General features: G+C 40.5%; 1 protein-coding gene across 2 annotated transcripts in view; it reads right to left on the bottom strand.

Moving 5' to 3' along the window:
* Nucleotides 1-12768, bottom strand: part of LOC149319923 (phospholipid-transporting ATPase IB-like) — a 498345-nt gene that overhangs the window by 374408 nt on the left and 111169 nt on the right. For both annotated transcript variants that reach the window (XM_089512598.1, XM_089512599.1), the window contains exons 6-10: nucleotides 12685-12725; nucleotides 8762-8835; nucleotides 6508-6577; nucleotides 1938-2065; nucleotides 774-885 (exon numbers count right to left, since the gene is read on the bottom strand). In XM_089512598.1, the coding sequence (XP_089368724.1) occupies nucleotides 774-885; nucleotides 1938-2065; nucleotides 6508-6577; nucleotides 8762-8835; nucleotides 12685-12725 (425 nt within the window). The remainder of the gene's footprint in view (nucleotides 1-773; nucleotides 886-1937; nucleotides 2066-6507; nucleotides 6578-8761; nucleotides 8836-12684; nucleotides 12726-12768) is intronic.

Here is a 12768-nt window from a genome sequence, read left to right as displayed (position 1 = left end):
AGCTCTTTTTAGGATCAATAAGAAGTGCACAAGTAGTGTGAGCTTTGAAATTCTCCCAGAACTTTTCACCAGGTACGATGCTACACAGTGTAGGGGACAAGGCAAGGAACAAGACTCTGAATTTTGCTTTTAATTTTGGTCCACATGGCTGCTTTTTTTTTTTTTTACATTATATATTTACATTTTTTTTATTAGGGTTGCCAACTCGTGGCCTGTGTGCCATACTTTTTTTTTTAAACAGCAGTTTTCCCTACAGCAGGGTTGGCCAACATGGACCTCTAGGGCTATATGTGTTTTACCATTTTTGCATCCCAGGTTCCCCTACTGCTGCTGCCATTACATCTGCTGAGGTGGCAGTGGCCAAAAAAATTCTTCTTGTAATTCCCATGCACTTTCCATACAAGTGGAGTCACATTTCTGGAAACCTTCAGAAGTTCAAGTCTACATGTCAACAAGCAGCACAGAAAACATGTGCCTTGCCTTAAAATAAAAACCACTTCAACTTTTGCTACTGCCACAACAAACTCAATAGCAAGACCTCAAAATGTCACCCATGCTTGATCTATAACAATTAGGAGGTGACAGCACAGCACTGATTTTCATGCTTCAACTGCTAATTCCCTGCATAACACACATTTATTCAAGATATCACTACAGTGGGTCTAGTTGAAATGCTAGCCTTAGTCTTCATTCTCACATACATGGCTAAAATAAGTGCTGGAATTACATATGAAAAAACACTAAGCTATATTTTAGATGAACAGCTACTTTACCTGCATAAGTTTTGTATCATGTCCTGTGTAGACAACTACTCCTAAAACCCACTGAGTATTCCTTATCTGTGCACCTCTTAGTAAGATCTGGTCAGGTCCAATTGGGACTGGACTGCAGAAAAAGTAAGAGTAAGAAGAGAAAAAGCAAGAAAATTTAAAACTTAATTTACAGACAAGACACAGAGGAAAGATGTACTTAATTAATCACTTAATTAATGAATATAGCACCATCCATATAGGCGTGGTTTTATCACAGGCAATGGTGGCTAACTGCTTCCATGTCAATAGGGCAAGGAATCCACTTTGGGTTTTAATCTGACCTTCAAAGGAGATATCCAAAGTGCTGAACCCTACCCTCCACCCCATGGGTATGCAAACCACCAGCCATAATGCCATAGGTGTGAGCAACATGTTGCCTACCTGTTTATGCAATCCCACTCTCCTCACACGCTTTTACTGAATTTGCATCTATGTTCCGTTCACCAAAATTTAGTGGCAAGGAAGTTTTTTAAAAAATCCATGATTTGACATTAAATCAAGATGCAAACTCCACATGCACCTTATTTTAAACTGCAAGTTTTTTGCAGCTGTTCTGCTGCCCAAGTTCAGTGGTGAGACAACAAATTCAGTAGAATGCCAGGAAATGAAGACCCAGGTGTGTTAGGGGAATAGAAAGGCATCCCTGACAAGTGCCACTCTATCAAATAACATGAGCAGAGCAAGCCAGTTTCTTGTTATTTTGAAATTTAATTTTAGATTCTAGTAATGGGATGTAAAAGTTTTTAACCTAAGCTGGATGTTTCCTAATCATGTAGTGATGAACCAACTGCTCTTATATAGGCAGAAGCCACGCTCTTTGGTCCTATTAATGCAAACAAGGAGGGGGCTATCACCCTAAAATTAAATGTAAACCCCCTGCACTTTTTGTAAAGCAATAGAAAGGCAAGAATCAACTCTATTTCATTTAATTATAAACTGTATTTATACTCCACCTTTCCACCAGAAAAGGCACTTAAGGGATTGATAAAATGCAGACTAATAATAATAAAATGCAGCCTAAAATCAAAATACCTATTAAAAACATAAGACATTTAAAATAAAACAATAAAAGGCCAGTACCCAACCAGATAGATCATTTAAGTTTTTTTTGTAGCAATTGTATACCTTTGGCCATTTAAACGCAAGTTCCCAGTGAAATCGTAAAGGTGGCGGTTGGGCCCATCACACTCTATCTTCCCAGATATCTTCATCAACTCTTCTCTTGACTGGAGACTAGCAGTCTGAGTCAACCCCTGTCAGGAATCAAACCACAGGAAAGATTATCAGATTATTTATTTATTATATTTTCAAGTATTTCAGCCTATTTATGCACTGAAGATATAAAGTTGTTTGTTGTTGTTGTTGTTGTTGTTGTTAACTGCCCACAAGTTGACCCTGGCTCATGGCAACCCTGCCGAACAGACATTTCCAAGATGCCCTATCCTCCACTTCTCTAATTATATCCTGTAGGTTCAGGTCCGTGGCCTCTTTGATTGAGTCTATCCTTCTGGCATGTGGTCTTTCTCTCTTTCTACTAGGACCTTCCCAGAGGACCTTTTCAATTGCCGCTCCAAAAATTTGGCATGACCTGCCGGAAGAGATCCACCAGATAACATTTCTTGACGCCTTGAAAAAGGCAATTAAAATGGTCCCCTTTGGCGGGCCTTCCCAGACTGACCTCTGATCAGGTTAGAATTATCTGCTTCCTTAATCAGCCCCTCTGTATTGCCTCTTGCACCTTAATCTGTTTTAACTGATCATGCTTTTATTTATATGGTTTTTATTGTTATAATTTTATATTTGTAGGAGGGAGGGTAGGGGGGATGGGGAAATAAGGGGATGTTTTTGTTATTGCTTTTGTATTGTATTTGATTTTGCTATTACCCACCTCAATCCTCAAAAGGGAGAGGCAGGATACAAATAAATATTTTATTATATTATTATTATTACTACCTTCTACCTTCCAGCATTATTGTATTTTCTAATGAGTCATGCTTTCTCATGATATAAACTTACCTGCCGTAATCTCACTAGTGGCTAATGGCTCCCATATCAGAGAAGCAGTAAATTTCCTTTGGGTTTCAGGGGCGCGTTACATATGCGCACAAAGTACATGCAGAGCGCGTATTAGGGTTAGGAAGGGGCGTCACTTCCTGACACCCCTAACCCTAATATGCACGGAGCGCGTAGAAAATGGCGGTGCCCCATACACATGGGCACCGCCATGACTACGTCACGACCGCACCACCTCCAAACAGACCCGCGCGAAAGTGACGTAGTGAGGGCGCCTGGGGCGCACTTTTCACAGCCCCGGAAGGAGCTCAATTTCAGAGCTCCTTCTACGATTTGCATTGCTGGCGCAGCCTCTACACAGCTGCACCAGTGACGCAAATGAGAAAGGGGCTGAGCGGCCCCTTTCTCTGCGTCCCCGCTGCCGTTGGGTGTCCTTGGGGCATGAAGCCCCAAGGACACCCTTTTCCAGGCTGCGGGGAAGCCTGGAAAGCGGCGGATCGGGGCCTCAGAGGCTGCCACTGTGGCAGCTGAGGCCCCGACCCGGCGGGGAAAGGGCCAGTTACAGGCCGCCCCAAACAGGTGGTCTGTAACACGCCAGAGTGAACTTTATCGAGACTACCCAAAGTGGCGAACCTATTGGAGGAGAGGATTCAGCAGCTCAGACAGACTAAAAACCAGAATGGATTCAGTGACATGGGTACCAGCAGCTGCTCACATGGAATCAGACCTTTCAAATTCTGCTCTTACTAGCAGTACTTGATATTTTGACTGGATAGGCTACATCAAAAGGGAAAGTCATTGGTCTGCTTGGACTGTAGCTGTGTCAACCCTTACAATGGGATGTGTGCGTATTCTTCTTGTTTACAAAAATAAAGAGAAATGGGCCGCTGTTGTCTTAGCTGTACAAATAGTAAGCCCTCCTCTGGAAGAAAAGTTTGCACATTTTTAACAAACCCTGAAATAGTTGTTGAAATACCCATATACAAAGGGAACACAAAACTCAGTGATAATTTGGGAAGGTGGAGGAAGAATATACTGAGCTGTTCTATGACTGCATGTGTCCAGTAGAGGGCAACCAAAATGGTGAGAGGTCTGGAGTGGCTTGGGGAGCTAGGTGTGTTGAGCCTGGAAAAGAGAGGATTAAGGAATGACATGATAACCATGTTTAAATATTTGAAAGGATGTCATACTAAGGATCGTCAGTTCTGATGATCAGAAGGTTGGCAATTAAGGGCCCGAGTGCTGCACAATGGCATGAGCTCCTGTCACTAGTCCCAGCTTCTGCCAGCCTAGGAGTTTGAAAGCACGCAAATCCAAGTAGATAGATACCACTTTGGTGGGAAGGTAACAGTGTTTGGTGGAGTCATGCTGGCCACATGACCACCATAGCAGTCCTCGGACAATACTAGCTCTTCAGTTTAGTAACAGGGATGAGCACCACCCCCTACTGTCGGTTATGACTAGACATTCATGTCAAGGGACTACCTTTGCTTTTACATATTGATGACAGAGCAAGCTTATTTTCTGCTGCTCCAGGGACTAAGACACAGAGCAACGTATTCAAGCTACAGGAAAAGACATTCTACCTAAATATTAGGAAGAACTTCCTGACAGTAAAAGCTGTTTGACAGTGGAATACGCTGCCTCTAAGAGTGGTTGAATCTCCTTCTTTGAAGGTTTTTAAACAGGCTGGATGGCTATTTGTTGGTAATGCTTTGATTGTATATTCCTGCATGGTAGGGGATTGGACTGGGTGGCCACTTTTTCCTCTCCCGGCTCTATGATACTGTGTTGAAGGACAGACACTTGCTAACCCACAGGTGATTAACACAACTTAGAGTCCACCTATGGACACCTGGTCATTTTTTCACTCCATTTCTCCACAACGTGTTGTTATCATTGCTCTCTCCCTCTTTCCCTCCCAGAAAGGGAGAAGATACTCTGGCCTGTTACAGACAGCCAAAATAAAGCTGCTTCGAGTCACTTTGGAGGTATGGTATTTCAACGATACATGCGTCCTAAGAGTCCAAAGGCCGCACCAAAGCCACGCTCCAGTCCTAAGGATTGGAGTGCAGCTTTGGTGAAGTTTCCAGACTCTTAGGACTCATGCATCATTGAAATACCATACCTCCAAAGTGACTCGAAGCAGCTTTATTTTGGCTGTCTGTAACAGGCCTCTGCCTTCTCAGAGTATCCTTCTGTGGCATAGAAAATCACTGCAGCTGCCACCAGATGTTAATTGCAATAATGTCCGGAAATTTGGAAGTGTGACTTCTCAGCGCATTGGGAAGGCCAAGGCACCCACACACAGAAGATACCTACCACTGTTTGTAAGTAATACCTTAGGAGTGGGCAGAATTCAGTGCTAGAGTGTTGTGTATGCAGTGTTGTGAATGGAGCAGGTCTCAAGGTAAAGCTCTAAGAATCACCAGGTTAAAAGGTCAAGAAGCACATAATGATAAAGACCTTTGACTGAGACTCTAGATAGCTACTGCCAGGCAAAACAAATTAGTATCAAGCTAAATGGATCATAGCCTCACCTGACAAAGCTTTATATGTTCCCAAGAACACCTGAGAAGGTGTTTGAGCAGGCTTGCCACAGTTCTCTCATGGTCTCATCACTCACATCTGCTGTGCTCTATGTACAACCAGTACATGGATGAGCAACTACAGTGCATCTGGGGGCCAATTTGCAGCCCAGAGATCTCCTATGAGCCACAAGAACTTCCAAAATGCCCTCAAAGTGGCAGCAGGGGGTGAAATACAGTTCCAAGTTTTGAGATGTATGTATTTCATGGTGTTAAATAATACAAGCTATCTAATAATGACCTATCAAACAGGGAGCCATGACCAATAGTTTACTGGTTTAGCCAGGTGGCAGGGAGATGATAGGTCTGTGGAACTAATACAGCTGGAGGGGACTACATGCATGCTGTGAGCTGCACTTTGCAATCATTTAACTAACACAATTTAATTGTTATTGTTGTGTGCCTTCAAGTCATTTTTAATTTTACAGTGCTTTATAAATAAAGATTAATAATAATAATAATAATAATAATAATAATAACAACAACAACTTATGGTGACAGAAAGGCAAACCTAACACATTGTTTTCTTGGCAACATTTGTTCAGGGTTGTTGCTTTTCCCTTCTTCTAAGCCTGAGAGAATATGATTTGCTCATGGTCACCCAGTGATAATAATAATAATAATAATTTGTTTTATTTATATACCGCTATTCCAAAGATCATAGCGGTGAACAGCAAGTAAGCTAATTAGCAAGTAAGCTAATTTTCCCCCAACGATCTGGGTACTCGTTTTAGCGACCTCGGAAGGATGCAAGCCTGAGTCAAGCTTGGACCCTTTTGCTGGTCTTGAACTCGCAATCTTGTGGTTTTGAGTGAATGGCTGCAGTACAGGCATTTAACCCCTGCACCACCAGGGCTCCCATGATCTTCCATGGCTAAGTGGGGATTCAAACCCTGGCCTCCGGAGTCATAGTCCAATGGTCAAACCACTACACCACACTGGCTACTTTAATGCTGCTGCTTTAATAGAAGAACGGATATTCAAAGATCAAGCTACAAATCTCACCTTCCAAAGAATAATGCATACATCATGTGCTATTCCTAGTTGTCATTTAATTGGCTTTCATAAAGTGAAATAAATACATTTAATTTTACCTGTCGTATTTTAAGGTTAGTCTCCCCATCAAGATTAGATGTTTCAATATAGCACATTGCCTGAGGTTCGCTGTAAAAGCATAATTTAAAAAACATTATGTATCAATCACACTGTGCTTTTAAAATAACCTTTAAAAAGAAAGTGCCTGCAAAACAAAAATAAACTGACATTCAATCTCCAGAATAATTTTTTCAACCATTGATTTTCCCTCTAAATGCAATTAAATGAATTTTTGTCTTACCACCATAAGGATTTGAATATACAGAGTATCTTTATAATAAAATCATGTAAAACTATGAATGCAACACACATTTCCTACAAAATCAAGACAAGCACCAGCTTCCAAGCATGCAGACTCTGATGAACTGAGGTCTTTTCAAAAAAACAAATAATAATTAAATTTAACATCTGGGTGATGCATTATGTATGTACTGTTATAGAGGTCTTGATGCAGAAAGGATGAGCACAAGGAAAAATAAGGGACATTGGGCCACATTCTACCGTGTCTTAGCCTCAATGCATGATAACAGTGACACAGCAGTGTAGGATCTATTTGCCTCACAAAGCTTTCCTAGCAACAGATGTATGGAAGAATCACACAAGTTAAATGTAATTCATTTTCAAGCCATCCTGGAGAGGCCTGGGAAGGCATCTTCTTATCCTCTCAGCTTAAGTTGTTCTTCTGTTCAGACATAGTTGTAAAGGTTTGTCATTACCTCACAGGGGATTTAGCCTTCTATTTGTTTGTATGTGTAAAGAAAAAAGAAAAATATCTCTTACTGAACATGGAACAGAAATTGGCATTATTTGTTAGCGGAACAGTGTCTATTATGGGAGAGGGTTAAGTGTGGAACTATGGATACTGCTGTGACTTTAGTGTGGTTTTACAATGTTCAATGACAAGGAAAGAGATTCCGCCTAAATATTTGGAAGAGCGTTTTACTGTAAGAACTGTCTGAGGGTAGAATGGATTGTCTCAGAAGATGATGGAAAATTTTGGAGGTCTTTCAATAGATAGACATCTTTCAGGAATGTGTTAGCTGTGTATTTGTGCATAGCAGGGGCTGGACTAGACTGCCCTTTCGGCTCTAAAAGTCTAGGATATTGATAGTTTTTTGTGGGTTTTTCGGGCTATGTGACCATGGTCTAGAAGAGTTTTTTCCTGACGTTTCGCCAGCATCTGTGGCTGGCATCTTCAGAGAATGCTTGCTTGGAAAAAGTGGGTATATATATACTGTGCGAGCCTGGGAATGCAGGAATGATTTGCATGTGTATTGTTCTGTGCTGATGGCTGGCCTCAGGCAGGAAGGCTAATGCAAAAGAGGATTAGTGTCTGCTAATTGGTGATCATTATCTGCTGGGAAAGCCCCTGACTCCCCAGCAGACACTAATTCTTTGTAAACTGCTTCAAAAGCCTCAAGGGGAACTGAGATAGAAACAGAATTGATGAACATGATCATTATTGATTATTATCTGATGATTTTGATATGCAACTGGAATTAAGCTAGTCTGGTTAGTGTCTGTATGAGGATATACTGGAAACCCTCTGTTTTGAGTTTCACAAAAGGACAGTGGGTTACAAATGAAATTTTAAAAATGCTATTCCTTTAATCCTTCCACTTTTAATTTGGATCTGGTCTTTTATATTAAAGCAGAGCGGACCAATCTTTTAAAAACATGCTATACAACAGGGGGAGGTCTCACTGGGACACTTTAGATTGCAACTACCACAATCTACAGTGAGTGGCACCAGATATTTTGAAGTGCAAAATATCTGAACTATACCAAGTTGCCAATCCCTGCCAGATGTCAAGTATAACATATGAGGCAGTTCCAGTCCTTCATGTAATTTTCCTTCTAGTCTACAAAAGTGGGGAACAGATGGTAGTGCCACACAATTGTTTGTTTACTTGACACTTAAAAAGCAGAGCTGGAGTAAAACTATATGCCTGACATTTAAGCAGAGCTGGTTGGCTGTGGAATGCTAGGAACCAATGTAAAAAGGAAAACCCTTAACCTTTCCAAGATCTGCTTAAAAGTTTAGATGTGATGTGAAAGGTGGGCGAGTGGAACATATCTTGGAAAAGTTACCAATGTTCATGCTGACTTGGGAGATTCTGGCAGTTACTTTCCAATCTCTGGAGAGGAATGATATTCCATGTCACAAGAATTTCTTCTTACTGAAAATAATGTTGCTTTTAAACCTCAGTTTAGCAGAGGCATCACACATCACACCCATTCAGTATATCTGACCTGGTAGACAAAATGATCATGTCTGCTGGGAGGTGCTGCCCATTGGTGACCTTCACAATGTCTCCCACTGCCACCTATTGAGTCAGGGGCAGGAGTGCAGCAACAAGCATAAAAAAGAGAAAATGAACAAAGACAGAAAGCAAGAGCCCATCTGTACTGTTAATCAGCTAATTAATCAAGAATGAAAGGTGGAAACAGTGGTGTGTGATAATGTGATAATTCTTGGGTATGGTGACCTTTTCTTAGAAACAAGAGAGGTGCCAGGTCTGTGTCCCTTGCCAAATAGATATGCTTCAGGAATGGAAGTTGTAAAATAAACATGAATGCAAAGACATCAGGACATGGACACTCAAAAAGGAGAAGAAAGGACTGTACACAAAAAATAAAAAGGGAAAGGGCATCTTCCAGGGACACAAAGAGACAGGTGAGGAGGAAAAGACAACAGAGAAGGACTGATTTGCATTGAGAAATGTATGACTGACTCTTTCCTCTTCACTTCTTCTCTCACTGCAACTGACCACTACACCAGATACCATCTCTACAAAGCCATCAACAACTGATACAGGATTCATATGTTACACAGCAAGCATGCTGTAGCAGCACATACACATGTGCATTGGTAAGCATGACACTAGGATTATTACTATTACTGCTATAACAATTTTTAGGCACTTCTTAGATACCTTTCTCTCTCTTTTTTTTTTTAAAAAAGGCCAGCTTTAACATATTTCATAGATAACTTTTCATTTTAAAAAAACAACAATTTTAACACATTTTACCACAATTAGACTATATAAAAATTAAAATCAAACATAAAAACAGTAGAAATGTTGCATAAAATAAAACTATACTTTCCCGCAAGAATAAACGAATAAATACAAACCCATAATAGACACATGCTTGAGGAGGGGAGCAAAATTTAGGAGAAGCTCAGAAGCCATCCACCATTTATCCCTGCAAGTTTACAAGCCTTTACCCCAGCTTTGCATTTTTCAGGGTCAGGTGCTGCCAACACCAGTCCAAACAACAAGTAGTTTGCAGATTCAGCAGGGGAGGTGACTCCCCACCACCACTATTTTGGAGTGAGGCAGCCACCTTCTGCTTAACCCACACTGGTGCAATCCTGAGTAAAGGTAATTAAATCCAGTAGGCATTTACACATCATAGCTGGATAGTCAATTGTACCCTGAATATCATCTTGAATAGTCCTGTCACACTAGTATAATCAAATACCTTTATGCTTGATAGCAATAGCAATAGCAACTACATTTCTATACCACTTCTTAGTGAACAGTTTACAATGTGTAAGCCAATTGTCCCAAACAAGCTGGGTGCTCATTTTACCGACCTACGAAAGGATGGAAGGCTGAATCGACTTGGAGCCCTCTGGGATCGAACAATGTTATAGCTGCAGTACTGGCATTAAACCACTGTACCACCAGGGTTCCTTGATTGTTAATTAACTTTATTGTGTGATTGTTTATCTGATTGTTATCTGATATTTGATTTGATATTTGATGCTTTTAATTTGTTGCCTGATTATTTTATCTAATTCTATCTTGCATTATTATCTATTGTTTTATATTTATTTTGTAGAATGTACGCCATTGGCAGGTTTCATTTTTATCGATTTCATTGTTTGTATGTACAGCGCTGTGTAAATCTACAGCACTATATAAAGGAAATATAATAATAATAGTAGTAACAAAAGAAAATCTTTACACTTACACTTGCAAGTTCAATATTTTTTGAAGTTTTCAATTACATTGTTTCCTCAGAAAAGCAAACTCTCTGAATCATATTTACTTTTCATTCACCTTTATTTGCAATTTCATTTGCCAAACCCCTTCTAGTGTGTTTACGTGAGTTTACAGTGGCAGACACATTTAGTAGGGCAGGCTGCTTTTAAGTAAAATGAAATGTGTCCTTTCTCATCTGTCCATTTAAAATAGTCTCCACTGAAGAATATAATAACAATGTTTTACAGCAGGCCAAAAGCTGAATGGCAGCACTGCATCATATTATCTATCCCTGCGGCTTTTGCACTATGTCTATGCTATTTACACAGCATGTGCTGAGCAAATTTTATATCTTTGACTTCATGAATTGGCTTACTAGCTCTCTTTTTCTAAAGACAGAAGAAATGCATTATTAACTGGTTATCACAAGTTAAGAAAAAGATACTCTGAGATCTACTGGTTGATCTCTTGGGAAATTGCAGTAACTAAACCACAAGGATATCCGATTCTCAATTGTTTAATTACAGAAGCAAAAATAGTGACTCTCCCACAGCTGCTCTAAATGATACTGCTGAAATGGAGGGCTTGCATGGGGGGAGCGGTGCACATCTGCATACATGTGTGCATTTGTGTTGAATGTGACTTGAAATGGAGTTTGGCATAAAAGAACTATGAACTCGATTCAGTTTTGGTACTCAGAGCCAATTTGGGGCTCAATGTTCTTTAATTTTAAATATGTTCTTTGTGTTCTGAAGAGTTCCATCAGAATGGAGAAAAGAAATAAGAGGGTCTTGCAACAAAATGCTGCAATGTGGAGTGACTCTGTCCAGGATTCTAGCCAACTAGCCTTCTATTTCCATTCTCCTTCCCTGTGGCATAGTACAAACTGCCAAAAAATGGCAGTCTGCAGGCACCCATTTTAACTCCAGCACAACATCACAACCGCCAAACCGTGCAACGTCCCTCTGGAGTAAAAAGAACCCGGTTCTTCTGGGTTCTTTTTGCAACACCTGGCTTACGTTGTGAGTGCGCAACTGGCGCACTCACGACGTAAGCAATGCGCAGAAACATGCAGAAGCTGTATGTCCCTTACATAAAGATGGCGCCCCCCGTGTGGATCAAAGGCCACCATTAGTCCGCCGCCTGCACATAGTAGGGCTTGGGACTTGCGGTTGGTGCACGGTCCCAAGCCCTACTATCGCCTCAAGGACACTGCTTTCAAATTTTCCTGCTCTAACAACCATCCCACATTGTGTGGCCACTGAGCCACAGGTTCTCTCCTCTTCTAAAGTTATTTGTTTAACCTGTGCAAACCTTGGGGTTCCCGCAGTCCTGCTTATGTTTTCCTGGTTGTCAGCTGATTATGTCATTCACAAGGATCAATACCTAGAGATTAAGTTCACTACTGTTATATCACAAGGGTGGGCTACTGGTGATTCCCCAAGATGTTTCTTGACTACAGCTCCCAGTATCTCTCATCATAGGCTATGCTACTAGGGCTGAAGGAATGTGCGGTCCAACCACATTTGAAAACTCACAAGCTCTACACCTCTGGCATACTGGATTCTGAATTTTAAGAATACACTTAGAAAGTTACAGTGACCACATTGGCTTGGGGTTTTGTGAGCTGTATTCCAAAAAAGTAACTGTTCTACTATCTGCTTAAGAATATATCAGAACTTCTTTGAACCGCTTTGCCACTTCCACAGACAATGGATGTATCCACACGACACTATACTACAATCCTACAGAATCCTGTGATTTCTAGTTTTCTGACATACTGGGAATTCTCTGCTTGACACTAGTCCAATCCTCAAACTGCAGCACTACAGCTCTCAAGCTTAAATTTCTCAGTACCTCAGCATACTACATATCACATAATCCACGGAGTAGAGATATAGCAGTTAAAGAGGTATCAAATTGCCATTTGTGTAGTATGGATATACCCAAGGAAATAACCAATCTTATTACACATTTATACTGTTAAGGATTCCTTATTCAAGACAGAAGAGCACAAAGATCACACACATAAACACACACACCAGAACCTAAGACATACTACTTTTCCTGGCAAAATATTAAGAACATGCAGTACTTGTCCTTGCTGACACTCAAAGATCAAAACCATTTATTGCTAAATCAAATAGTAACTACTTTCCAAAACAACTTAGAAATACTTCTTACCTCTTTCCACATAATATTCTGCCACATTCCATTTCTTAAAACTGTGAGAGGGAAAAATAAAGAGAAGTGTTTTAAAAATTTATT

The sequence above is a fragment of the Sceloporus occidentalis genome, unplaced genomic scaffold (assembly GCF_023333645.1).
Source record: "Sceloporus occidentalis isolate IW3139 unplaced genomic scaffold, rSceOcc1.0.p SCAF_2, whole genome shotgun sequence".
Lineage (NCBI taxonomy): Eukaryota > Metazoa > Chordata > Lepidosauria > Squamata > Phrynosomatidae > Sceloporus > Sceloporus occidentalis.
The sequence above is the reverse complement of the archived record's forward strand: the minus strand, read 5'-3'. Positions and strand labels throughout refer to the sequence as shown.